Below are 27,717 nucleotides of genomic sequence, written 5' to 3'. Positions count from 1 at the left end.
TAGAAGGATCATTATCGGTTCTAGAGTTAGAAGGATCATTATTGGTTCTAGAGTTAGAAGGATCATTATTGGTTCTAGAGTTAGAAGGATCATTATTGGTTCTACATTTACATTTACATCATTTAGCAGATGCTCTTATCCAGAGCGACTTAAAAATTGGAAGGATCAGTATTGGTTCTAGAGTTAGAAGGATCAGTATTGGTTCTAGAGTTAGAAGGATCATTATTGGTTCTAGAGTTAGAAGGATCAGTATTGGTTCTAGAGTTAGAAGGATCATTATTGGTTCTAGAGTTAGAAGGATCAGTATTGGTTCTAGAGTTAGAAGGATCATTATTGGTTCTAGAGTTAGAAGGATCATTATTGGTTCTACATTTCCATTTACATTTCCATCATTTAGCAGACGCTCTTATCCAGAGCGACTTACAAATTGGAAGGATCAGTATTGGTTCTAGAATTAGAAGGATCAGTATTGGTTCTAGAGTTAGAAGGATCAGTATTGGTTCTAGAGTTAGAAGGATCATTGTGTGTTATGGTTCTACATTGTTTCCTCACTTTCATCTAACATTGAAATGCTCTTCATGTTTAGACAGTTCCCTGCGATGGATTTCTATTTTCCTAAATCAATCCAGGCCTGATGAGAGGAAGGAATAGCCACTTCCTCAGGATGAGGAATGCTTTTGGACCCACACCTTTGATTTTGGCTCTCTTCCCTCCTGACAAAAACCTGACCGGTCAGATCACTGTCGGTGTTTCAAAACTATTCTGCCAACTTTTCTGTAATTTCACCACCTGATCTCAGGACAGTGTTAATTCTGATTGTGCCGATTTGTAAAAAGGCAGACGATAGCCTGATGTATGATATCAGCAGTCCACTATTTCCAGATATAAGAAACATTGTAAAACTCTGTAACTATATGACAAACGAGAGCATTTCTTGGAAAGAGTGTCACACCTTGCGTTCACATGCAAAACAATGAAATTCACCATTTAGATGACTTGCCAGTGACCACGACTACAGTGCATCAACCCTCAAAAGGCTGAAGGAAGCTGAATCCATCTGAAAGGAGTAAGAGAGAAATGGAGTTGGCAGAGCAGGTTATATAGTCTGGGCCTGCTGTCTGTCTCTCAGTGTTGGACTGGGAGGTTCTTCAGGGATCCAAACACTTTCAGATGAATGGCACAGGATAAATCATCTCTGAGAGGAAGTGGATTGCTTTATCTCCTATTGGGAATTGAAAAGCCAACTGGCATGCCACCCTAACTGTCAAACGTTTATGGAAGATAGACAGGAGAGATGGGGAGATACCCTATTTACATAAAAGCAATGTTATTTTGGCCTGGCAACAGTATTAACCAACCAAGAGGCATATCCTTCATCACTATTCCCTCTATGGCTCCTTTTGTTTTCACATTACGTTTTCTTCACCAAGGCAATTATTTCAAGTGCGTTATTACAACTAGACATGCAAACATACTAATAGACACACTGCTATATATAATCGTTGTATTTTTCAGTAGATTAAATTATCATAATGAGTCCATTTTATGCTTAATGAACTGCATTGCAGCATTCATCATGGAGTTGTGGGGTGGGCTGTTTCTGTGAGGCTGCATCAATTGTTCTCCAGCCAGGGCTCTCTGGGTCTCTCCCCTGCACCTTCCATCCATCCACAACAGGCAGCACAGCTATTAGAATGGCTTACATCACCTCTGCTTGGATATAAATAAATCATTTCGGTGAGAGCAGTTTAATAAAAAAAATAAAAAAACACTGCTATTTCTGTGCACACTGATGGCTGACGCACTGAGCCTTATGAAATGGAAATGTGAAAAAGCCGACCTGAGAGAGCTTCCCACCGTTAGTTAAACAGTGACTTCAAAAGACACCTTCAGTTCTTTAAAGTTCTAGGCTCTCTGTTTACAAAATTCTTCCATTTTTTTTATCATACAGTACTGTATGTATCAGAATTACTTTATGGCGTTGCAATACGAAGGGCTTTGTACTTAATATGATGAAACCAAGAAAGAAAAAAACATGGTGGACAATTACTTCAACCAGTGACATATAGGCCTAAGGATTTCAACAAGCAGTTGATATAAATTCCTTGTTTTGATGGGCAAAGTGTTCTGGTATAAACAGTCCATTTTGGTATTATCTGGCTGTGTTTATTCAGTGAGGTAAGCCCATGATGCTATCTATAGACATGGAACAATTCTGCTGGAGCATAATCCCAGTATTAAATCCATCCAGGATTATATAACCATTAACGAATAACCCTCTGACATCAAACCAATGACCTCGTATCCTCCTTATGCCTCACTGCATAACCCCTGTGGAAAGACAAAGTAATCCTTGGAGAATAGTTCAAACAGAGAAAAGTAATACATTGTAATCTAAATCGTAATGCCAGACAATCATACAACATAAAATGTACTTGCTATGACTGTGATATGTGGTTTTATACAACGGGTGGGTCTAATCCTGAATGCTGATTGGTTAAAACAACATTACAGCCGGTGTCTATTCCACTAGTTACCACCGGCTAAATATATGACGTTAAAATGCCTATTTAATCTGTTCCATCTGACTGCGCAATCCACTGTCTCATCAGCCCAGCCAGGCAATTTATAAACTTGATCTCCACTATAAAACGCATCTAGACATTATCTCACATTTATTTTAGACTAACATTTAGTTTTCAACAGCGGAGATTTGTATAAACCTTGCTGTCTGTTTTCTCAAACTTTTGTAAAATTGTTTCAATATTCAAATTCAATCTCCAGCTGTCCCATAGTAATGAACGTGTCGGGAGTTGGGACGAGACAGACAGGCAGGCAGCGTTTCTCAGCCAGTCGAAATCATTAATCACCTGGCATAATTTTTATGGATATATACAAAGAAATGTACATTGAAAAAAGTTAAAACGAAATGAAGTGCAGCTTGTTTGCAGTCTTTCCAGCTTCAGTTTGAAGTGATTGTGTTAGCTGTGTTGTTGGCTAGCTCCTCTGAACAACAGTGTCCTGGCGAGAGAGCACGTTTTCTATGCCAGGTGAAATCGCGCCTCATTAGCTCATTGTTATGGATGTGTCCAAATAAATGTTACTAGAACACAGCTTAAACAAACGCAAATGCAGCTACTGTTGTTATTCTGCCTGCACTGTTTGACGTGACTGTAAGTTAGCCATAGTTGGCTAGCTAGCAAGCAAGGGATAAGAACGTTGCCAGCCAGAATGAATTTAGAACGAACGACAGGGTCCATAGATACAGAACAAAAAGACTGAACGACTGGGTCGCGTCTCTGGCAACCGAACCGATAGATCAAACGACCAGCCGGCTTGGGTAGTAACCCTAGATTTGTGTCGGGACTATATCTTGTGGAAGGATGAAATAGTATGAATAAATTCATTAAAATACATTTTTTAATGAAAATATGTCAATCATTATTTGAATATGTTGGTAACCCGTTGTATAAAAGTGATAATGCCCTCGAAGCCGGTGTTTGGAGGATATATTGGCACGGTTTGCCACCCCGTGCCAATATATCCTCCAAACACTGGCTTCTCAGGCATTATCACTTAAGTCTCACATAGCTATCTTAAGATGAATGTAAGTCACTATGGATAAGAGCGTCTGCTAAATAACTAAAATGTCAATGTAAAATAAAGAACCTTCTGGATGCATAACAGCCAAACAGAACTTCCCAAATATTCACCTAACTATAGACCAGTGGTTTCTAACCTGTGGACACTGGTCCGTGGGGGCACTGCAGGTTGCTCGCAATCTCGCAATTAATTTTTGCATTTTTTATTTATTTATTTAAGTCCAAGTGTTGTACAAATAGCTGATGAAACTTGCTGTAAAAGTGTGAAACATCTTATGTGTTATTTCCTGATAGTTTCTGGTTGAAAATACAATCTACACAGTTTCAGGTTTAAAGTTGTATTAGTCGTATGTACAGGATACACATGGTATACACCGTCCAACGAAACGCTTACTGGCAGGTTCCTTTTCGACAATGCAACAGCAATAAGAAATAATAAAAGATAAGAACACGAGCATAAAGTAAATAGCTCAGTAAGACATATGTTTTGGTAGAGTAGTGTGTAATAATGTGTTGTATTGTAGATATGTAGTGGTGTAATAATGTGTTGTATTGTAGATATGTAGTGGTAGAGTAGTGGTGTAATAATGTGTTGTATTGTAGATATGTAGTGGTAGAGTAGTGGTGTAATAATGTGTTGTATTGTAGATATGTAGTGGTAGAGTAGTGTGTAATAATGTGTTGTATTGTAGATATGTAGTGGTAGAGTAGTGTGTAATAATGTGTTGTATTGTAGATATGTAGTGGTAGAGTAGTGTGTAATAATGTGTTGTATTGTAGATATGTAGTGGTGTAATAATGTGTTGTATTGTAGATATGTAGTGGTGTAATAATGTGTTGTATTGTAGATATGTAGTGGTAGAGTAGTGGTGTAATAATGTGTTGTATTGTAGATATGTAGTGTATTGTAGATATGTAGTGGTAGAGTAGTGGTGTATTAATGTGTTGTATTGTAGATATGTAGTGGTGTAATAATGTGTTGTACTGTAGATATGTAGTGGTAGAGTAGTGGTGTAATAATGTGTTGTATTGTAGATATGTAGTGGTAGAGTAGTGGTGTAATAATGTGTTGTATTGTAGATATGTAGTGGTAGAGTAGTGGTGTAATAATGTGTTGTATTGTAGATATGTAGTGGTGTAATAATGCCTCTCTTTTTTTTGTATGTAATTGCCTTAATCTTGTTTTGGACCCCAGGAAGAGTAGCTGCTGCCTTGGCAGCCACAAATGGGGATCTGTAATAAAATACCAAAAAAGTATTGAGCCCTAGGACAAATCTCTGGCAGATGCTCTGCTTGTCCCTCTCAGCTTTGGCAGCTCAGTGAGCAGGCTGGATGATGAGAGTTCTGGAACTGGGGCTAGCTCAGAGGTGACTGACTGACTGACTGACTGATCACTCACCAAATGGGACACAACCAGACCCTATGAAGGGACTGTCCGTTAGCTTATCGTCCTCTTCCAGTGGACAGCCATGGTTGTGATCCCCCCCCCCCTTCTTTCCACATTTAGTTAACTGTTTACAGTTTGCTAGAGGAATATTTTCAGCTACAGACTCTCTCTCTGTTGTTCATATTTATTCTATTCTTGTTTCCACAGCAAGCCTTGGACTCTAACCTCAGCAATCTGATTAAGAGGAACAATGAGTTGGAAACTCTGATGGGCAAGTTGATCCAGACCTGCCAACATGTGGAGGTAAGTAAGCATGTTTATCTGTTTCCATATTAGGCTATATGATACAGCTCTCAATTTCTGTGGCATTTCTATTGTTTGATAGGTTAAGCTTTCTTGATTTCTTCCTTGTATTGTACATTTAACACATTAGGTGTCAGGTAAGACACATTTTACCGATTAGAAAAATGTATTGGTAAAAAAAAAAAAAAAGGTTAAAAAAATAATTGGTTTAAAAATGTTATAATTTAGCATTCAAGCTCACCAGATTCTGTGACATGCAATGCTTTGAAATTCATTGAACAGTGACATATCTCACGGATACAGTTACTGAGATGAATATGTTAACTGGGTATATGTAACACTTTTGTGTCAGTCCCTCTCCTCGCCCCTACCTGGGCTTGAACCAGGGACCCTCTGCACACATCGACAACAGTCACCCTCGAAGTACGGTTACCCGTCGCTCCACAAAAGCCGCGGCCCTTGCAGAGCAAGGCAAACAACTACTTCAAGGTCTCAGAGCGAGTGACGTCGCCGATTGAAACGCTACAAGCGCGCACCGCTAACTAGCTAGCCATTTCACACCGGTTACATATACAGTCAAGTGGTTATGCCAGTAAACCTATCTATACAAAGTAGGATGAAGGCTAGCCTCACATAAACAGTGCCATATTGCCAATTTGACCGTGTACGTACGTGTGTGTTTGTGCATGGTAGGGGGTTGTTTGGGGAATAGGCATGAATAGGCCGTAGCAAAACATATGCGCGTGAACCAATTGAGGAATAAATGGCACAGATAACACAACGTGCCCTCAGAGAGATGAAGGAGAGAGTGGGCCAGCAGCAGCTCTGGCTGTATGTAGGAAAGCAAAACAACTACTGCAATGACTATGCTCAGCTGACTCTCACCTGCGGCACGGTGCTACCCTGTGTTAGAAATGTAATTTAATAGGATCTCCGTGGCTGTGTAGATCTAACTAGATAGCCTCCTGCCTCAGGTGCACTGTTATATATGAGCCAGAGGGGCTTTGTTACAGTCTATGAACATTATCCTAATTCATTTTACTGCAGTGGGCCAAATCAGGGTCACACAGAGTGTTTCTTGGTAGTCTTAAACAAATCTATTTAGAAACAAACGTATACACCTCACACACATGGTTATGGGCTTTAAAAAAAAAGAAGAAGACACATGTCAGATATAGAGTTGAAATGTATGCAATTTTTAGTTTGCATCCCAATATTACACTTTATATACACTTCCGGTCAAAAGTTTTAGAACACCTACTCATTCAAGGGTTTTTCTTTATTTGTACTATTTTCTACATTGTAGAATAATAGTGAAGATATGAAAACTATGAAAGAACACATATGGAATCATGTAGTAACCAAAAAGTGTTAAACAAATCTAAATATATTTTATATTTGAGATTCTTCAAATAGCCACCCTTTGCCTTGATGACAGCTTTGCACACTCTTGGCATTCGCTCAACCAGCTTCACCTGGAATGCTTTTCCAACAGTCTTGAAGGAGTTCCCACATATGCTGAGTACTTGTTGGCTGCTTTTCCTTCACTCTGTGGTCCGACTCATCCCAAACCATCTCAATTTGGTTGAGGTCGGGGGATTGTGGAGGCCAGGTCATCTGATGCAGCACTCCATCATTCTCCTTATTGGTAAAATAGCCCTTACACAGCCTGGAGGTGTGTTGGGGCATTGTCCTGTTGAAAAACAAATGATAGTCCCACTAAGCCCAGACCAGATGGGATGGCATATCGTTGCAGAATGTTGTGGTAGCCATGCTGGTTAAGTGTGCCTTGAATTCTAAATACATCATAGACAGTGTCACCAGCAAAGCACCCCCATACCATAACACCTCCTCCTACATGCTTTATGGTGGGAAATACACATGCGGAAATCATCCGTTCACCCACACCGCGTCTCACAAAGACACAGCGGTTGGAACCAAAAATCTCAAATTTGGACTCCAGACCAAAGGACAAATTTCCACCGGTCTAATGTCCATTGCTCGTGTTTCTTGGCCCAAGCAAGTCTCTTCTTCTTATTGGTGTCCTTTAGTACTGGTTTCTTTGCAGCAATTCGACCATGAAGGCCTGATTCACACAGTCTCCTCTGAACAGTTGATGTTGAGATGTGTCTGTTACTTGAACTGTGAAGCATTTATTTGGGCTGCAATTTCTGAGGCTGGTAATTCTAATGAACTTATCCTCTGCAGCAGAGGTAACTCTGGGTCTTCCATTCCTGTGGCGGTCCTCATGAGAGCCAGTTTCATCATAGCGCTTGATGGTTTTTGCGACTGCCCTTGAAGAAACTTTCAATGTTCTTGAAATGTTCCGTATTGACTGACTTTCATGTCTTAAAGTAATGATGGACTGTTGTTTCACTTGTCACAATACAACCGATTGGCTCAAACGCATTAAGAAGGAAAGAAATTCCACAAATTAACTTTTGAGAAGGCACACCTGTTAATTGAAATGCATTCCAGATGACTACCTCATGAAGCTGGTTGAGAGAATGCCAAGAGTGTGCAAAGCTGTCATCAAGGCAAAGGGTGGCTATTTGAAGAATCTCAAATATAAAATGTATTTTTATTTGTTTAACACTTTTTTGGTTACTACATGATTCCATATGTGTTATTTCATAGTTGTGATATCTTCACTATTATTCTACAATGTAGTAAATAGTACAAATAAAGAAAAACCCTTGAATGAGTAGGTGTTCTAAAACTTTTGACCGGTAGTGTACATCACAGAAGACTGAAATATAACAAAGGTTATTAATTATGGAATTATGAAATATATATATAACATTCCACCCATGAGGCCACTAGAGGGCGCTTTGGTAATTTGACTGCAGGAAAGGGCTACAACAATACAAATGTCTGTAAATGCTATGTTTTATCCTGTCTCAAGTCAACGCCAATGCAATGAGAAAACATCAAGTACTACATTCATGTCCCTGTCCTCATCTGTTTCCAAGGGTAATGCATCAAGACAAGAGAACAAGCTCCTTGAAGAGTGTGACCTCCTGATGGACATCATACAGAAGAGAAGACAGATCATAGCCACCAAGATAAACGAGGGCAAGGTAATAGTGTACTTCTTACTGCCCCCTTCTCTCCCCCCCCCTTCTTCACTGTAGTCCTACTGCATACTGTATAGTGTAACCTGTACTGTAGACCTACTGCATACTGTATAGTGTAACCTGTACTGTAGACCTACTGCATACTGTATGGTGTAACCTGTACTGTAGACCTACAGCATACTGTATGGTGTAACCTGTACTGTAGACCTACTGCATACTGAATGGTGTAACCTGTACTGTAGTCCTACTGCATACTGTATAGTGTAACCTGTACTGTAGACCTACTGCATACTGTATAGTGTAACCTGTACTGTAGACCTACTGCATACTGAATGGTGTAACCTGTACTGTAGTTCTACTGCATACTGTATAGTGTAACCTGTACTGTAGACCTACTGCATACTGAATGGTGTAACCTGTACTGTAGTTCTACTGCATACTGTATAGTGTAACCTGTACTGCAGACCTACTGCATACTGTATGGTGTAACCTGTACTGTAGTCCTACTGCATACTGTATGGTGTAACCTGTACTGTAGATCTACTACCTACTGTATGGTGTAACCTGTACTGTAGACCTACAGCATACTGTATGGTGTAACCTGTACTGTAGACCTACTGCATACTGTATAGTGTAACCTGTACTGTAGTTCTACTGCATACTGTATGGTGTAACCTGTACTGTAGACCTACAGCATACTGTATAGTGTAACCTGTACTGTAGACCTACTGCATACTGTATGGTGTAACCTGTACTGTAGTCCTACTGCATACTGTATAGTGTAACCTGTACTGTAGGTCTACTGTATGGTGTAACCTGTACTGTAGACCTACTGCATACTGTATGGTGTAACCTGTACTGTAGTTCTACTGCATACTGTATAGTGTAACCTGTACTGTAGACCTACTGCATACTGTATAGTGTAACCTGTACTGTAGTCCTACTGCATACTGTATAGTGTAACCTGTACTGTAGACCTACAGCATACTGTATGGTGTAACCTGTACTGTAGACCTACAGCATACTGTATAGAGTAACCTGTACTGTAGTTCTACTGCATACTGTATGGTGTAACCTGTACTGTAGACCTACTGCATACTGTATGGTGTAACCTGTACTGTAGTCCTACTGCATACTGTATGGTGTAACCTGTACTGTAGTTCTACTGCATACTGTATAGTGTAACCTGTACTGTAGTTCTACTGCATACTGTATAGTGTAACCTGTACTGTAGACCTACTGCATACTGTATGGTGTAACCTGTACTGTAGTCCTACTGCATACTGTATAGTGTAACCTGTACTGTAGATCTACTGCATACTGTATGGTGTAACCTGTACTGTAGTGCTACTGCATACTGTATAGTGTAACCTGTACTGTAGTTCTACTGTATGGTGTAACCTGTACTGTAGACCTACTGCATACTGTATGGTGTAACCTGTACTGTAGTTCTACTGCATACTGTATAGTGTAACCTGTACTGTAGACCTACTGTATAGTGTAACCTGTACTGTAGTCCTACTGCATACTGTATAGTGTAACCTGTACTGTAGACCTACAGCATACTGTATGGTGTAACCTGTACTGTAGACCTACAGCATACTGTATAGTGTAACCTGTACTGTAGTTCTACTGCATACTGTATGGTGTAACCTGTACTGTAGACCTACTGTATGGTGTAACCTGTACTGTAGACCTACAGCATACTGTATAGTGTAACCTGTACTGTAGTTCTACTGCATACTGTATGGTGTAACCTGTACTGTAGACCTACTGCATACTGTATGGTGTAACCTGTACTGTAGTTCTACTGCATACTGTATAGTGTAACCTGTACTGTAGACCTACTGCATACTGTATAGTGTAACCTGTACTGTAGTTCTACTGCATACTGTATGGTGTAACCTGTACTGTAGACCTACTGCATACTGTATAGTGTAACCTGTACTGTAGACCTACTGCATACTGTATAGTGTAACCTGTACTGTAGTCCTACAGCATACTGTATGGTGTAACCTGTACTGTAGACCTACAGCATACTGTATAGTGTAACCTGTACTGTAGTTCTACTGCATACTGTATGGTGTAACCTGTACTGTAGACCTACTGTATGGTGTAACCTGTACTGTAGACCTACAGCATACTGTATAGTGTAACCTGTACTGTAGTTCTACTGCATACTGTATGGTGTAACCTGTACTGTAGACCTACTGTATAGTGTAACCTGTACTGTAGACCTACTGCATACTGTATGGTGTAACCTGTACTGTAGACCTACTGCATACTGTATGGTGTAACCTGTACTGTAGTTCTACTGCATACTGTATAGTGTAACCTGTACTGTAGACCTACTGCATACTGTATAGTGTAACCTGTACTGTAGTTCTACTGCATACTGTATGGTGTAACCTGTACTGTAGACCTACTGCATACTGTATAGTGTAACCTGTACTGTAGTGCTACTGCATACTGTATGGTGTAACCTGTACTGTAGACCTACTGCATACTGTATGGTGTAACCTGTACTGTAGACCTACTGCATACTGTATGGTGTAACCTGTACTGTAGTCCTACTGCATACTGTATGGTGTAACCTGTACTGTAGATCTACTACATACTGTATGGTGTAACCTGTACTGTAGACCTACTGCATACTGTATAGTGTAACCTGTACTGTAGTCCTACTGCATACTGTATGGTGTAACCTGTACTGTAGTTCTACTGCATACTGTATAGTGTAACCTGTACTGTAGACCTACAGCATACTGTATAGTGTAACCTGTACTGTAGTTCTACTGCATACTGTATAGTGTAACCTGTACTGTAGACCTACTGCATACTGTATGGTGTAACCTGTACTGTAGACCTTCTGCATACTGTATGGTGTAACCTGTACTGTAGACCTACTGCATACTGTATGGTGTAACCTGTACTGTAGACCTACTGCATACTGTATGGTGTAACCTGTACTGTAGTCCTACTGCATACTGTATAGTGTAACCTGTACTGTAGACCTACTGCATACTGTATAGTGTAACCTGTACTGTAGACCTACTGCATACTGAATGGTGTGGCTGATGAATCTCAATATGAAAAAGGAACGTAAATCTACAGCTTTACGGAAGTGTTCTGATTCCACCTTGTTATGACTGATGGCAATGTTCTGATTCCATCTTGTTATGACTGATGGCAATGTTCTGATTCCATCTTGTTATGACTGATGGCAATGTTCTGATTCCATCTTGTTATGACTGATGGCAATGTTCTGATTCCATCTTGTTATGACTGATGGCAATGTTCTGATTCCATCTTGTTATGACTGATGGCAATGTTCTGATTCCACCTTGTTATGACTGATGGCAATGTTCTGATTCCACCTTGTTATGACTGATGGCAATGTTCTAATTCCATCTTGTTATGACTGATGGCAATGTTCTGATTCCATCTTGTTATGACTGATGGCAATGTTCTGATTCCATCTTGTTATGACTGATGGCAATGTTCTGATTCCATCTTGTTATGACTGATGGCAATGTTCTGATTCCATCTTGTTATGACTGATGGCAATGTTCTGATTCCATCTTGTTATGACTGATGGCAATGTTCTGATTCCATCTTGTTATGACTGATGGCAATGTTCTGATTCCATCTTGTTATGACTGATGGCAATGTTCTGATTCCATCTTGTTATGACTGATGGCAATGTTCTGATTCCATCTTGTTATGACTGATGGCAATGTTCTGATTCCATCTTGTTGTGACTGATGGCAATGTTCTGATTCCATCTTGTTGTGACTGATGGCAATTCCATTTGTCTAGGCCCAGATTTGTTTGTGCCTGGAATAGCCTGTGAATATTTCATTCGTATGTTTTGATGGTTACTGAGGAGGGCAGATGGGTCAGGTTGCCTAACCCCTGGGAGCTGGCATGTTCGACTTGTTCTTCTTCTTCTTCCTCTGCCCCCAAGGCTGAACCCTCTATAAAGGCTGAGGACTTAGGTTGTTACCATACCATACAGCTCTGCTAGACATGCACAGCTTTCACTGACTATGTACCTCAAGAGGCAAACATAAACAAGAGTTTGTTGGAATGCATGACTTTTATGATTTACTCTGGAATTCATATTTTATGAAAAGCAGTGTTGCTGTGTGACTGATGTAACTGTAATAGCTTTGATTTGTACGTGCAATACAGTATGTATCCTGTAGTATGCGAGTGTTTGCACAGCATTTATGCATCTGAAACAAATCCACTCTGCTCCTTGAGTGGTTTTCCTTCCTTTCCCCCCATTAAGTGTCATTAGAGAGGGCTCGGGGGGGGCTCGGAGGGATGGCGCTGGCATGCTGTGCCATGTTCAGTGTCAGAGCCACATCAGACCTGTTTCCTGTGATCTAGCCCCTCTGAGGAACACTGCTTCCTTCCTCGCCCCGTGCCTCGTTTCAAAGTCAGGAGGCTGCTTCCTGCTCTCTCCTCTCTCCTCTCTGCTTCCTGCTCTCTCCTCTCTCCTCTCTCCTCTCTCCTCTCTCCTCTCTCCTCTCTCCTCTCTCCTCTCTCCTCTCTCCTCTCTCCTCTCTCCTCTCTCCTCTCTGCTTCCTGCTCTCTCCTCTCTCCTCTCTCCTCTCTCCTCTCTCCTCTCTCCTCTCTCCTCTCTCCTCTCTCCTCTCTGCTCTCTGCTCTCTGCTCTCTGCTCTCTGCTCTCTGCTCTCTGCTCTCTGCTCTCTCCTCTCTCCTCTCTGCTCTCTCCTCCCTCCACTCTGCTCTCTCCTCTCTCCTCTCTGCTTCCTGCTCTCTCCTCTCTCCTCTATGCTCTCTGCTTCCTGCTCTCTCTCTCTGCTCTCTCCTATCTCCTCTCTGCTCTCTGCTTCCTGCTCTCTCGTCTCTGCTCTCTCCTCTCTCTCCTCTCTCCTCTCTCCTCTCTCCTCTCTCCTCTCTGCTCTCTGCTCTCTCCTCTCTCCTCTCTCCTCTCTCCTCTCTGCTTCCTGCTCTCTCCTCTCTCCTCTCTCCTCTCTCCTCTCTGCTCTCTGCTCTCTGCTCTCTGCTCTCTCCTCTCTCCTCTCTCCTCTCTGCTTCCTGCTCTCTCCTCTCTCCTCTCTCCTCTATGCTCTCTGCTTCCTGCTCTCTCCTCTCTCCTCTCTGCTCTCTCCTATCTCCTCTCTGCTCTCTGCTTCCTGCTCTCTCGTCTCTGCTCTCTCCTCTCTCTCCTCTCTCCTCTCTCCTCTCTCTCCTCTCTCCTCTCTCTCCTCTCTCCTCTCTGCTCACTCCTCTCTGTTCTCTGCTATCTCCTCTCTCCTCTCTCCTCTCCTCTCTTCTCTTTGCTCTCTGCTCCCTGCTCCCTGCCAATGGACAGAGGGGGCACGCAGGCACATTCCGTTACCATGGTCGACGTTATGGAAGATGTAGATACTCCTCATGCCATCCTCTAAAGTTGATCTCTTGGCTCCTCGTGATGGTCTAAGCAAATTTGATTAGATAAAAACACACAAAGCATGTTTTTGAATTCGAGAAAATGGTGATATGATGATGTACAATTGAATTACCTCTCAATTGTGTCCTTTTTTAAATGAGGAACTGTCAACTCAATTGAACCTGCTGTAGTCCAGTAGTTTCTGAATCCGCAGTAACAGCAGTCTAGAGGTCTGTCTCTGCACTGGGGTGTTCAGTAATCCACTGTGTCCTCTCAGGCTATGCGGCTGCGAAAGCTAGCCCAGCAGATCACCAGCTGCAAGCAGATCATTGAGAGATCCTCATCCCTCATCACACAGGCTGATCACACCCTCAAGGAGACAGACCACGCCCGCTTCCTGCAGACAGCCAAAAGCATCAGCGAGAGGTGAGCGTTCAAGTCAACTGATTGTTGTGATAATGCTCCACAAACAGTCTCAACTGACCTGAGTCCCAGGTTGTAATAAGATAAATGTAATGTAAATTATATATCGTTGTGTTTTAGAGTGTCCATGGCAACAGCATCCTCTCAGATCCTGATACCAGAGATAAACCTGAATGACTCCTTTGATACGTTTGCGTTGGACTTCACAAGGGAAAAGAAGATGCTGGAAAGCTTGGATTACCTCACAGGTGAACGAAATTCCACCTGTGATCCATCTTTTCATTCAGAATTATATTGAGAACATATCTATAACTCAGGTCTATCTGAAATGGGACATTCTGGTACAGTGCAATTTCTCTGTTTATCTATTTTCTCCAGCAGTCAAATATAAAAACAGCTACACTAGGTTCTCATGTCAGAAGTTATGCGTCGTGTAAATCAAATCAAATTGTATTTGTCACATGCTTCGTAAACAACAGGTGTAAACTAACAGTGAAATGCTTACTTATGGGTCCTTTTCCAACAATGCAGAGTCAAAGACAAAATAAATACATTGACTGTGGTCTCGACTGAGTAATACCGCTGGTGCTTTGTATAGTGCTTCCTTGGGACAACAAAATGCTCACACGTTTAGAAGCTGCAATTCGGGGTTCGTTTACAGTTTAATTAATTGGATTTTGATTGTTCTGGTTTTTAGGTCATTCTCCACTCTAGGGTCTGTAATTTAACCAACACAATGAAGTCACAGCCACCTGCAAGAGTGGACTAGAATGTATTTACCAACCCAAATATCCAACCCCTTTTGGTCATAAGAAAATAGTGATTTTGTGTAAATCCAATGTACTGTAGTGAGTGTTATGTCTACTGTTCATCACTGTTGTCCTTGATAACTGACACACACCGGAGACGTGAATAAAAACAACTACATTTTTTTCTATTTGCAGCACCAAATCCCCCAATAATCCGGGAGGAATTATGTACGTCGTCGTACGACACCATCACCGTTCACTGGACGTCAGATGACGAGTTCTGTGTTGTCTCCTATGAACTTCAGTATGCCATCTTCACTGGACAAGCCAATGTTGTCAGTATGTACACAAAGCATGTCCAGAGCTCCTCAGTACAGTTTGCTGTGTGTCTGTACAGTATGCCTGTTGTGGTGCAAACTGCTGAAAGGTAGAATATCTGAGAGCAACCATAAATAAAGAGCCTCTTACTGTGAATAGCTTTGGGGGCATTATTACATTATCCTGATCAAATAAAGCATTTTTCATTTCAGAAGTGGGGGGCAACAACCATGCTTTCCTTTCATTGGGTGATAAGATACTAATAAGGTGTCAGAGATCTCTACTACAGACTGATCTAGGCCAGAGTAGATCGTCTGAGTCAGACTGGATTCCAATCCAGATGCAGATTATGGGCTGAATATTTTCCCCGTGGCTCATGTAAGTGGCAGACTGTTGGAACAGATCACCCTAGTAGGGTTGCAGCTCAATCAAGCAATTGGCCCTCTTCTGCCCCAGTGCCTGTTCATACTAGAGTGAATTGGTCATGTATATTGTGTACGATGGGTCACACATTCCTAGAGAAATAAGAGGTTATGACAACACGGGGTGTTAGAACTACCACATCTAGATTTGACGACGACAAAGGATTCATTGGAGGTGTTCTTATCTCAACGAATGTCTGTTACACTGTGTCCTTGTTACAATCCAGTGGTTGTATTTCCTTTTATTTTGCTGCTGATTAACTGACTGACTGTGTCTGTGGTCTAGGTTTGTGTAACTCGGCTGATAGCTGGATGATTGTGCCCAACATCAAGCAGAACCACTACACAGTGCATGGACTCCAGTGTGGCACCAAGTACATCTTTATGGTCAAAGCTATCAACCAGGCAGGGAGTCGCAGCAGTGTGCCTGGGAAGCTCAAGACCAACAGTATGTCAGCGTTTCCAATAGCTGTACCGTACTGACATCATTAAGCGTCTTTGGAGATATTGACATATGGAGATATTTACCATTGTTTACTGTTAAATTATAAACTGGGTGGTTCGAGCCCTGAATGCTGATTGGCTGAAAGCCGTGGTATATCAGACCGTATACCATGGGTATGACAAAACATTAGTTTTTACTGCTCTAATTAAGTTGGTAACCAGTTTATAATAGCAATAAGGCAGCTCTGGGGTTTCTGATATATGGCCAATATACCACGGCTAAGGGCTGTGTCCAGGCACTCCACGTTGCATCGTGCTTAAGAACAGCCCTTAGCTGTGGTACAGTGCCTTCGAAAAGTATTCAGACCCGTTTACTTTTTCAACATTTTGTTATGTTACAGCCTTATTCTAAAATGAATTAAATAAATCTAAAATCTCAGCAATCTACACACAATACCCCATAATGACAAACCGAAAACAGGTTTTTTGAATTTTTGGCAAATATATATATATATAAATATTAATATATATATATACAGTGAGGGAAAAAAGTATTTGATCCCCTGCTGATTTTGTACGTTTGCCCACTGACAAAGAAATGATCAGTCTATAATTTTAATGGTAGGTTTATTTGAACAGTGAGAGACAGAATAACAACAAAGAAATCCAGAAAAACGCATGTCAAAAATGTTATAAATTGATTTGCATTTTAATGAGGGAAATAAGTATTTGACCCCTCTGCAAAACATGACTTAGTACTTGGTGGCAAAACCCTTGTTGGCAATCACAGAGGTCAGACGTTTCTTGTAGTTGGCCACCAGGTTTGCACACATCTCAGGAGGGATTTTGTCCCACTCCTCTTTGCAGATCTTCTCCAAGTCATTAAGGTTACGAGGCTGACGTTTGGCAACTCGAACCTTCAGCTCCCTCCACAGATTTTCTATGGGATTAAGGTCTGGAGACTGGCTAGGCCACTCCAGGACCTTAATGTGCTTCTTCTTGAGCCACTCCTTTGTTGCCTTGGCCGTGTGTTTTGGGTCATTGTCATGCTGGAATACCCATCCACGACCCATTTTCAATGCCCTGGCTGAGGGAAGGAGGTTCTCACCCAAGATTAGACGGTACATGGCCCCGTCCATCGTCCCTTTGATGCAGAGAAGTTGTCCTGTCCCCTTAGCAGAAAAACACCCCCAAAGCATAATGTTTCCACCTCCATGTTTGACGGTGGGGATGGTGTTCTTGGGGTCATAGGCAGCATTCCTCCTCCTCCAAACACGGCGAGTTGAGTTGATGCCAAAGAGCTCAATTTTGGTCTCATCTGACCACAACACTTTCACCCAGTTCTCCTCTGAATCATTCAGATGTTCATTGGCAAACTTCAGATGGGCCTGTATATGTGCTTTCTTGAGCAGGGGGACCTTGCGGGCGCTGCAGGATTTCAGTCCTTCACGGCGTACTGTGTTACCAATTGTTTTCTTGGTGACTATGGTCCCAGCTGCCTTGAGATCATTGACAAGATCCTCCCGTGTAGTTCTGGGCTGATTCCTCACCGTTCTCATGATCATTGCAACTCCACGAGGTGAGATCTTGCATGGAGCCCCAGGCCGAGGGAGATTGACAGTTCTTTTGTGTTTCTTCCATTTGCGAATAATCGCACCAAGTGTTGTCACCCTCTCACCAAGCTGCTTGGCGATGGTCTTGTAGCCCATTCCAGCCTTGTGTAGGTCTACAATCTTGTCCCTGACATCCTTGGAGAGTTATTTGGTCTTGGCCATGGTGGAGAGTTTGGAATCTGATTGATTGATTGCTTCTGTGGACAGGTGCCTTTTATACAGGTAACAAGCTGAGATTAGGAGCACTCCCTTTAAGAGTGTGCTCCTAATCTCAGCTCGTTACCTGTATAAAATACACCTGGGAGCCAGAAATCTTTCTGATTGAGAGGGGGTCAAATACTTATTTCCCTCATTAAAATGCAAATCAATTTATAACATTCTACAGTGATTTTCTGGAAATTTTTTTGTTGTTATTCTGTCTCTCACTGTTCAAATAAACCCACCATTAAAATTATAGGACTGATCATGTCTTTGTAAGTGGGCAAACGTACAAAATCAGCAGGGGATCAAATACTTTTTTCCCTCACTGTATATATATATATAAATATATATATATGAATTTGCTATGAGACTCGAAATTGAGCTCAGGTGCATCCTGTTTCCATTGATCATCCTTGAGATGTTTCCACAACTTCATTGGAGTCTACCTGTGGTAAATTCAATTGATTGGACATGATTTGGAAAGGCACACACCTGTCTATATAAGGTCTCACAGTTGACAGTGCACATCAGAGCAAAAACCAAGCCATGAGGTCGAAGGAATTGTCTGTAGAGCGAGACAGGATTGTGTCGAGGCACAGTTCTGGGGAAGGGTACCAAAAAATATCTGCAGCATTGAAGGTCCCCAAGAACACAGTGTCATCCATCATTCTTAAATGGAAGAAGTTTGGAGTTTGCCAAAAGGCTCACCTAAAGACTCTCAGACCATCAGAAACAAGATTGTCTGGTCTGATGAAACCAAGATTGAACTCTTTGGCCTGAATGCCAAGCGTCACGTCTGGAGGAAACCTTGCACCATCCCTACGATTAAGCATGGTGGTGGCAGCATCATGCTGTGGGGTGTGCCAAGCTTGTAGCGTCATACACAAGAAGACTCGAGGCTGTAATCACTGCCAAAGTTGCTTCAACAGTACTGAGTAAAGGGTCTGAAAACGTATGTAAATGTGATATTTCCGTTTTTTTTTATTTTATAAATTTGCAAACATTTTGAAAAATCTGTTTTTGCTTTGTCATTATGGGGTATTGTGTGTAGATTGATGAGGGAAAACTATTTTATCAATTTTAGAATAAGGTTGTAATGTAACAAAATGTGGAAGAAGTCAACAGGTCTGAATACTTTCCGAGGGGTCTGAATACTTTTGAATTGGCCATATACCACACCCCCTCGGGCCTTATTGCTTAATTAATCTATGGTCAATTCACAGGTCAGCCATTCAAGTTGGACCCAAAGTCTGCTCACAAGAAGCTGAAGGTCTCCCATGACAACCTGACGGTGGAGCGAGACGAGACGTCGTCCAAGAAGAGCCACACTCAGGACCGCTTCACCAGCCAGGGCAGCTACGGCGTCACAGGGAATGTGTACATCGACAGCGGGCGTCACTACTGGGAAGCCTTGATAGGAGGGAGCACATGGTAAGAATATGTACCTGTGGTGCCTGAGATACGTCAGACTAGTACATATGGAGAGACAAGGGTGTGTGAGATTCAGATTGGGAGGTCCAATCACAGTCTCTGTTACACTATAATAAACTCAATCTTGAAATCTAAAATCTCTAGGACGCTAGGACTCCTGTCATTTCCCACAGGTGCTATTTGACCTCTAGTAGAGAGCCATTAACATTCAATATGCATTTTTTCTATCTTCATCAGGTTTGCTGTGGGCGTTGCTTACAGGTCAGCACCAAAACATGAGTGGATCGGCAAGAACTCGGCCTCGTGGGTATTATCTCGATGCAACAACTCCTGGGTAGTACGTCACAACAGCAAGGAGATGCCCATCGAGCCGTCCCCCCACCTGCGTCGCGTGGGGGTGTTGCTGGACTACGACGCTGGCTCCCTGGCCTTCTACGATGGCGCCGGCTCACAGCACCTGTACACGTTCGACATCGCCTTCGCTCAGCCAGTCTGTCCCGTGTTCAACGTGTGGAACAAGTGTCTGACTGTTCTCACGGGGCTGCCCATCCCAGACCACCTCGAGGGGACAGACTGCCAGGATTAACAGACCAGCTAATGGAACACAGAGACACAAAGGGAGCAGAACAGACTGACTACAGCCTCACCTGGTTGACTTTGTGTCCCACCACCTTGTATAAAACTGTATAATTAATAATTCTGTATAAAACAGAACAAAAGCCATGGTGCCAGATAAGTCTCTAATCATCTTATAGAAGTAAATACATTTTTTGAATTATTTATGGAAACCATTTATTGGGTAAAACAATATTGTCCATTTTATTTCTTGCTTTGCACATTAATATACACTGCTATATTTATGTGTGTTGGTTTTGGGATGCGCTTAGAGAGGAAGGTGGATATAACGTTTTGAAATTCAGTCAAACTTACAGTATTTTCATGCAGCCCTTAGATTAGTTTATTTCATTCTTACACATACAGTAGATTGTTTACCTTTGTCCATGGATCCATCGTAAGCAGCATGTTGATAAGTGTTTTATGTGTAACTTGTTGATTTTGACATGTCATCATGACACCAGTTCCTCTGATTACAGAGCAGTTCTAACAGGGGTATTTGTCTACAGTCTTCTGTTTCATACAGGTGCACCAAGATCCTCTCTATGATTTTTCATATGTATTAGGATGATGTTTGTGAAAATAAACATGTTAAGAGTTATTTTAAGAGTTCATTTATAGATTTTTTTTTTAATTCTATGATGTTAAAAAGTTGATTAATGGTGAAAATGTACATTTTAAATAAAAGCCATTTTAAGTGAAATTTCGATACACAAATAATGTATTAATTGTAATTAGATACATGTGCAATCTCTGTAAATACCTTACTGTTTTCTTCTCACATGTTGGCTCTGTATGTTCATATACATGTACATTTCAATTTGAGCAATTTGACTTTTCTCACTAGAATACATTCCTTGTTAAAAATGTAATAAGATTACATCAATTAAATGTGAATTGTAATGATAATGCTTTTTAATTGTCTGTTACCTAATCTTAATTGTAATGTTCATTTCATTCAGACACCACTGTAGGCAAAACAAAGAAAACAACTTGATATGTTTTGCCTTAGTTTCATTTCACCGATTTATAAGGTGTCATTAATGTTGGGATGCTGTATCTTTAAAAAAAGGAGTGTCACTATTATTCTAAAGCACCATACAACAATAATTCATCTGTGACGAGATTCCTTCTGACATCTCTTTTTATCCTCAAGTAACATGGCTTGAAGACCACTGGACCCCGGTCCATTCAACTTGTAGTAGACTAAAACGGATTTGAATTTACCGTGACCTCACCATCAGACACCCTCTAGACATGGATCATGACAGAGCCCGAGTGCACGAACACAGCCCAGCTTGAATGATGTCACAGAGACCTCCATGGTTTGATTGGAGACATCTGTAAATATTTGTTTACAAAAAAAATATTAAAGACTGTGAAAACGTATTGCAGGTCAATTTGATCAAATGTGCATTTGTGGTATTTACACAGTAGCGTAACATACATTTATTTGTTTAAATACAATTATACACGGTGAAAATATAGGTATTTACACAGTAGCATAACATTCATTTATTTGTTTAAATAAAATTATACAGGGTGAAAATAGCAGGTGCAGTAGTTAGTCCTACCTAGTTTTCAGAATAAGATGTTTGTATGTTGGACTGTAGCTTTGTATTCAAAACGAATGCATAAACAGAGCTAAGGCAGGATGGAACGTATTGAATCTGGCCTTTAATCTTGGACAAAGTATTGGCCAAGATACTTGGCGGTTGTTTCAGTGATACGGTACTGGAGACAATCCCAAGAGAGAGGGATTTATAGAGATTCCATCCATGCTAACTGGTTAAGAAGTTATCTAAATCACTGAAAACATGGTTCAATATATCCCATTTCATTTATTGCATGAACATTTAGTCATTTCAGAGCATTGAGAGAAAAGTGGATTTGCACGCAATCTGACACAGAATGGGGTTAACAGCAGTCTGAATGCCCTGAGGCCATTATGAAGCAAAGATGGTGTTCAAATAATCATACAGTAACATGCTTTTCAAAAGAAGTGAGGAAACAAATGAATTGCTTCATCCGTACCATACGGTGTACTATTTCATGACTGATGACTGATCTTGAACATTCTAAATCTGTAGTCTCAAACACTATGTTTTTTTAACATACTGTATTATGAATAACACATATAGGAAATACTTATTAAGCAAAAAATATCAGGTGATTTTATATCAAATTATTATTTGGAATTTATGATCGGATGTGGATTATATGTCTTGGATATACAGTACATTCACCATTTCCCAGGGAACAGCGAAGAAACATGAAACATATCAACGTTGGGCCAGAACATTTTATTTTCATTGACGATAAATTGGTTGTTCTTCTACCACAACAAAGAAATAACATTGTTTTAGAAGAACATTATCTGCGCAATCATGTAATTGAATTTGCTCCTTTATTCGCCCACTCTTTTATATCTTATGAAGATAAACATTTCACATAAACAAAAGCAGATTCTTTGGTTGAAAACAGCGCAAAAAAAACAACAGAGAAGGAAACGAAATTAGTGATATGTATGCCTAATACTTTTGTCATTACTAGATGCAGATCTCTGAAGTATCTTGGGACTTATCGATCCACGTCTAGACAGACTGCATGCTGGGGCAGAAACGGTCTAAAACCCCGTCATAATACAGTGCTCCGCGGATGATTAGACACAACACATGGCGGCGGTCTATGAGTCTGTCAGTCTGGTTCAAGGGTTCTTGCGTTCACAAAACATTCCACAGACAGTATTTTGGGATTGGTCTTTGTATAAGTGTCTCTTTTAAAAATGCATCCAGCACAACCTATGTTGACTTCCAAATCAGTACAGTTTGATATGGTTTTGTCTGATATTATTGTAATTCTGAGTGTCATACAAAATAGTTCTGTATGCCGAGTTATAGCCTTAGGTTGTAGAAAAATCAGTTATTGGATGGAAAATTAGATCCAGGGCTCCACCTAGTGGTATAGGTCACGGTCTCTCTATGGTCGCAGGTACAACACAAACATTACATTCTACCTACACATTACACATTGCAACATTGTCTTTATTTTATTTTTATTTTTATTTCACCTTTATTTAACTAGGTAAGCCAGTTGAGAACAAGTTCTCATTTACAACTGCGACCTGGCCAAGATAAAGCAGTGCGATAAACGGATGGCACTGTGATAGACTACATCCAATTTGCTGAGTAGAGTGTTGGAAGCTATTTTGTAAATGACATCGTCGAAGTCAAGGATCGGTAGGATAGTCAGTTTTACGAGGGCATGTTTGGCAGCATGAGTAAATAGGAAGCCGATTCTAGATTTAACTTTGGATTGGAGATTCTTAATGTGAGTCTGGAAGGAGAGTTTACAGTCTAACCAGACACCTAGGTATTTGTAGTTGTCCACATACTCTAGGTAAGCCAAGATTTCTCAACTCAACTCCACCTGGAGTGGAGAATTCTTGGGTATCTGCCACCCAGGTGGAAGATACCAAAATATATTATAATAAAACTAGTTCTAGGAGCGATGGGCAACAGCAGTGAGTGCTTCTGTGCTGTCATGCAAATTGATGCTTTGGGTTGTAATTTCTCTGTTTGGTGAAACAATGTCAAAGAGTGTCCTCAATGTTACAGACATGGCAACTGCGTCGAAAAACACTGTTCACTAAATTATACCTCAGCATAAGCACTCAAGTATCGCCTTTATTTCTGTGTGCAACGTTTTATGCCTTTCAACGTTTCTACCAATGAAGTCTGCATGTGTTCTGAAAGTAGTCATACCATTGGATGCTGTAGTCAGAGTCCTCCCCCTTTTTGGAACTCCGCCCTTTTTCCTGAACAGGAACTAGTCTGCTGCTGACGGGTTTCCACTAGATTTTTGTCTTCATTTAAGGTTAAGGCATAAGGTTATCAGTGTGGTTAAGGTTAGGGTTAAGGTTAAGTTTAAAATCAAATTTTAAGAAGATAAATAGCAGAAATAGGCGGGGTTTATGACTTTGTGGCTGTGGTAACTAGTGACGACCGTGCTGACGTTGGATGTTGCTGAGGAGGATGATGATGGGGTCCACAGACCATTCTCTGGCTCCTCTGACAGATAAACAAACGGACTCAGTTCTGGACATCCGAGCTGCATCTGAAACTCTCTCTATTCCCGCAGAGGTGAGCTGCGAGACAGGCGTTAGCTGGCTAACTGCTTGCTAATGCTAACAACCTAGCTAAACTAGCACTTAGAAGCTAGTTGACAGGTGCAAAGATCCATCCCAGAAAGCAAATAGATTGACTTCATTGTAGGATTGTCAGAACGGACTCGCGGATCATAACATTATCTAGTGTCACAACTCAACCTATCTAGCTGCCAGCTCAAATATCTACGTTAGCTAGCCAATGTCACTGTCTGCCACGTCGTTGCGTGAGTCTTTACTTTGTAGCCACTAGCCAGCTAGGCTAACTAGTTAGCCACTTGCCATAGGCTAAATCAAATCAAATCAAATCAAATTTTATTGGTCACATGCGCCGAATACAACAGGTGCAGACATTACAGTGAAATGCTTACTTACAGCCCTTAACCAACAGTGCATTTATTTTAAACAAAAAAGTAAGAATAAAACAACAACAAAAAAGTGTTGAGAAAAAAAGAGCAGAAGTAAAATAAAGTGACAGTAGGGAGGCTATATATACAGTAAAATAAAGTGACAGTAGGGAGGCTATATATACAGGGGGGTACCGTTGCATAGTCAATGTGCGGGGGCACCGGCTAGTTGAGGTAGTTGAGGTAATATGTACATGTGGGTAGAGTTAAAGTGACTATGCATAAATACTTAACAGAGTAGCAGCAGCGTAAAAAGGATGGGGTGGGGGGGCAGTGCAAATAGTCCGGGTAGCCATGATTAGCTGTTCAGGAGTCTTATGGCTTGGGGGTAGAAGCTGTTGAGAAGTCTTTTGGACCTAGACTTGGCACTCCGGTACCGCTTGCCGTGCGGTAGCAGAGAGAACAGTCTATGACTAGGGTGGCTGGAGTCTTTGACAATTTTTAGGGCCTTCCTCTGACACCGCCTGGTATAGAGGTCCTGGATAGCAGGGAGCTTTGCCCCAGTGATGTACTGGGCCGTACGCACTACCCTCTGTAGTGCCTTGCGGTCAGAGGCCAAGCAGTTGCCATACCAGGCGGTGATGCAACCAGTCAGGATGCTCTCGATGGTGCAGCTGTAGAATTTTTTGAGGATCTGAGGACCCATGCCAAATCTTTTTAGTCTCCTGAGGGGGAATAGGCTTTGTCGTGCCCTCTTCACGACTGTCTTGGTGTGTTTGGACCATGATAGTTCGTTGGTGATGTGGACACCAAGGAACTTGAAGCTCTCAACCTGTTCCACTACAGCCCCGTCGATGAGAATGGGGGCGTGCTCAGTCCTCTTTTTTTTCCTGTAGTCCACAATCATCTACTTTGTCTTGGTCACGTTGAGGGAGAGGTTGTTGTCCTGGCACCACACGGCCAGATCTCTGACCTCCTCCCTATAGGCTGTCTCATCGTTGTCGGTGATCAGGCCTACCACTGTTGTGTCGTCGGCAAACTTAATGATGGTGTTGGAGTCGTGCCTGGCCATGCAGTCATGGGTGAACAGAGAGTACAGGAGGGGACTGAGCACGCACCCCTGAGGGGGCCCCCGTGTTGAGGATCAGTGTGGCAGATGTGTTGTTACCTACCCTTACCACCTGGGGGCGGCCCGTCAGGAAGTCCAGGATCCAGTTGCAGAGGGAGGTGTTTAGTCCCAGGATCCTTAGCTTAGTGATGAGCTTAGAGGGCACTATGGTGTTGAATGCTGAGCTGTAGTCAATGAATAGCATTCTCACGTAGGTGTTCCTCTTGTCCAGGTGGGAAAGGGCAGTGTGGAGTGCGATAGAGATTGCATCATCTGTGGATCTGTTGGGGCGGTATGCAAATTGGAGTGGGTCTAGGGTTTCTGGGATTATGCTGTTGATGTGAGCCATGACCAGTCTTTCAAAGCACTTCATGGCTACAGACGTCAGTGCTACGGGTCGGTAGTCATTTAGGCAGGTTATCTTAGAGTTCTTGGGCACGGGGACTATGGTGGTCTGCTTGAAACATGTTGGTATTACAGACTCAGTCAGGGACATGTTGAAAATGTCAGTGAAGACACTTGCCAGTTGGTCAGCACATGCTCGGAGTACACGTCCTGGTAATCCGTCTGGCCCTGCGGCCTTGTGAATGTTGACCTGCTTAAAAGTCTTACTCACATCGGCTACGGAGAGCGTGATCACATAGTCGTCCGGAACAGCTGGTGCTCTCATGCATGCTTCAGTGTTGCTTGCCTCGAAGCGAGCATAGAAGTGGTTTAGCTCGTCTGGTAGGCTAGATAACTCTCACTAACACACCAGGCCAAGTGTTGAAGTCAGCATATCATAAGTGGCTCATGTCATGCCAATGTCATTGTAGTTAACCGCTCAAACCCGGTAGCTAACCTTAGCTAGCTTAACTGTTTAGCATTTTGAGATCTATGACAGTATTGTATTGATTGTGCCATTTGCTGGTCTAATTCAAGCTCCTTTTCCATTTCCCATTCAGGACTTGTGTAGCCTGACGTCCTGCTCTCTGCGGTCTTCATTCACGACAACTGTGCCAGCCTCCACAGAAGATGTCCTGCTCAAGGGCTTTCAAATGCTTGGTCTCGAGAATGAGAGGATAGAGACTGTTGCTTTACGTTACATGTCAATGCTACTACTCCCCGAGGCATACACACATGTACACAGTGTCATTACATGCCTCAAGTGTACTGTCTACTATTTTTCATATCACGTGAATGTTGCATGTGTTAGTTTGTTGTGTAGTTAGCTAGCTGTCTTGGTCAAAGGTTTATCATTTTGGTGTTCTTTGCTCTGCAGTTTTTCTCCTGGTTTTTGAAGCTACAGACACAAATGGATCAGGGTGAAAGAGCTAAGCACATGTGAGCTTGATGTTCATGCCTTGCCACTTGCTGATCTCTCAAATTGAAAGTACATTTATACACACAGAGTACGCTGCATTAGATCTATATCTTTGGGGAATGGAATGGAATGTATCGTGTGTGTTACTCCTGCAGGAAAACCAGAGACCATCTCAATTGTTATCAGGAGCAATGTGATGCTATTCTGAATGACGTGAATGCTGCTCTAGAACACCTGGACTCTCTGCAGAAGCAGTACCTCTTTGTGTCCAACAAGACAGGAACCCTCCATGAGGCCTGTGAACAGCTCCTCAAAGAACAGGTAGGGGACCACTTATATGTAGGCTATGTGACTGTGTCAGAGAACCTACAGTACCAGTCAAAAGTTTGGACACACCTACTCATTCAAGGGTTTTTCTTGATTTTTACTATTTTCTACATTGTAAAATAATAGTGAAGACATCAAAACTATGAAATAACACATGGAATCATGTAGTAACCAAAAAAGTGTTAAACAAATCCAAATATTTTATATTTGAGATTCTTCAAATAGCCACCCTATCAAATCAAATCAAATGTTATTTGTCACATGCACCGAATACAACAGGTGTAGACATTACAGTGAAATGCTTACCTACATGCCCTTAACCAGCAATGCAGTTTAAAGAAAGAATACCCAATAAATTACAAAAAAATACTATATAAAATAATACGAAATAAAAATAACATATAATTAAAGAGCAGCAGTAAAAATAACCATTGCGAGGCTAAATACAGGGAGTCGAGGTAATTTAGGTAATATGTAC

General features: G+C 41.6%; 2 protein-coding genes across 5 annotated transcripts in view; both read left to right on the top strand.

Moving 5' to 3' along the window:
* Window positions 1-20,898, top strand: part of LOC121536461 (E3 ubiquitin-protein ligase Midline-1) — a 61,362-nt gene extending 40,464 nt beyond the window's left edge. For all 4 annotated transcript variants that reach the window (XM_041843749.2, XM_041843748.2, XM_041843750.2 and 1 more), the window contains 8 exons: window positions 5,197-5,292; window positions 8,265-8,372; window positions 14,051-14,199; window positions 14,317-14,444; window positions 15,141-15,284; window positions 15,972-16,133; window positions 19,167-19,374; window positions 19,612-20,898. In XM_041843749.2, coding sequence (XP_041699683.1) covers window positions 5,197-5,292; window positions 8,265-8,372; window positions 14,051-14,199; window positions 14,317-14,444; window positions 15,141-15,284; window positions 15,972-16,133; window positions 19,167-19,374; window positions 19,612-19,960 — 1,344 coding nt within the window. In that variant the 3' untranslated portion in view covers window positions 19,961-20,898. The remainder of the gene's footprint in view (window positions 1-5,196; window positions 5,293-8,264; window positions 8,373-14,050; window positions 14,200-14,316; window positions 14,445-15,140; window positions 15,285-15,971; window positions 16,134-19,166; window positions 19,375-19,611) is intronic.
* A 1,766-nt stretch (window positions 20,899-22,664) lies between these two features.
* Window positions 22,665-27,717, top strand: part of LOC121536374 (conserved oligomeric Golgi complex subunit 3) — a 48,443-nt gene continuing 43,390 nt past the window's right edge. The window contains exons 1-3 of the mRNA XM_045206472.1: window positions 22,665-22,685; window positions 26,817-26,932; window positions 27,068-27,233. Of these exons, the coding sequence (XP_045062407.1) occupies window positions 22,665-22,685; window positions 26,817-26,932; window positions 27,068-27,233 (303 nt within the window). The remainder of the gene's footprint in view (window positions 22,686-26,816; window positions 26,933-27,067; window positions 27,234-27,717) is intronic.

This window comes from Coregonus clupeaformis, chromosome 23, assembly GCF_020615455.1.
Source record: "Coregonus clupeaformis isolate EN_2021a chromosome 23, ASM2061545v1, whole genome shotgun sequence".
Classification (NCBI taxonomy): Eukaryota; Metazoa; Chordata; class Actinopteri; order Salmoniformes; family Salmonidae; genus Coregonus; species Coregonus clupeaformis.
Note: the sequence above shows the minus strand (reverse complement) of the source record. Positions and strands in the feature narration are given on the sequence as shown.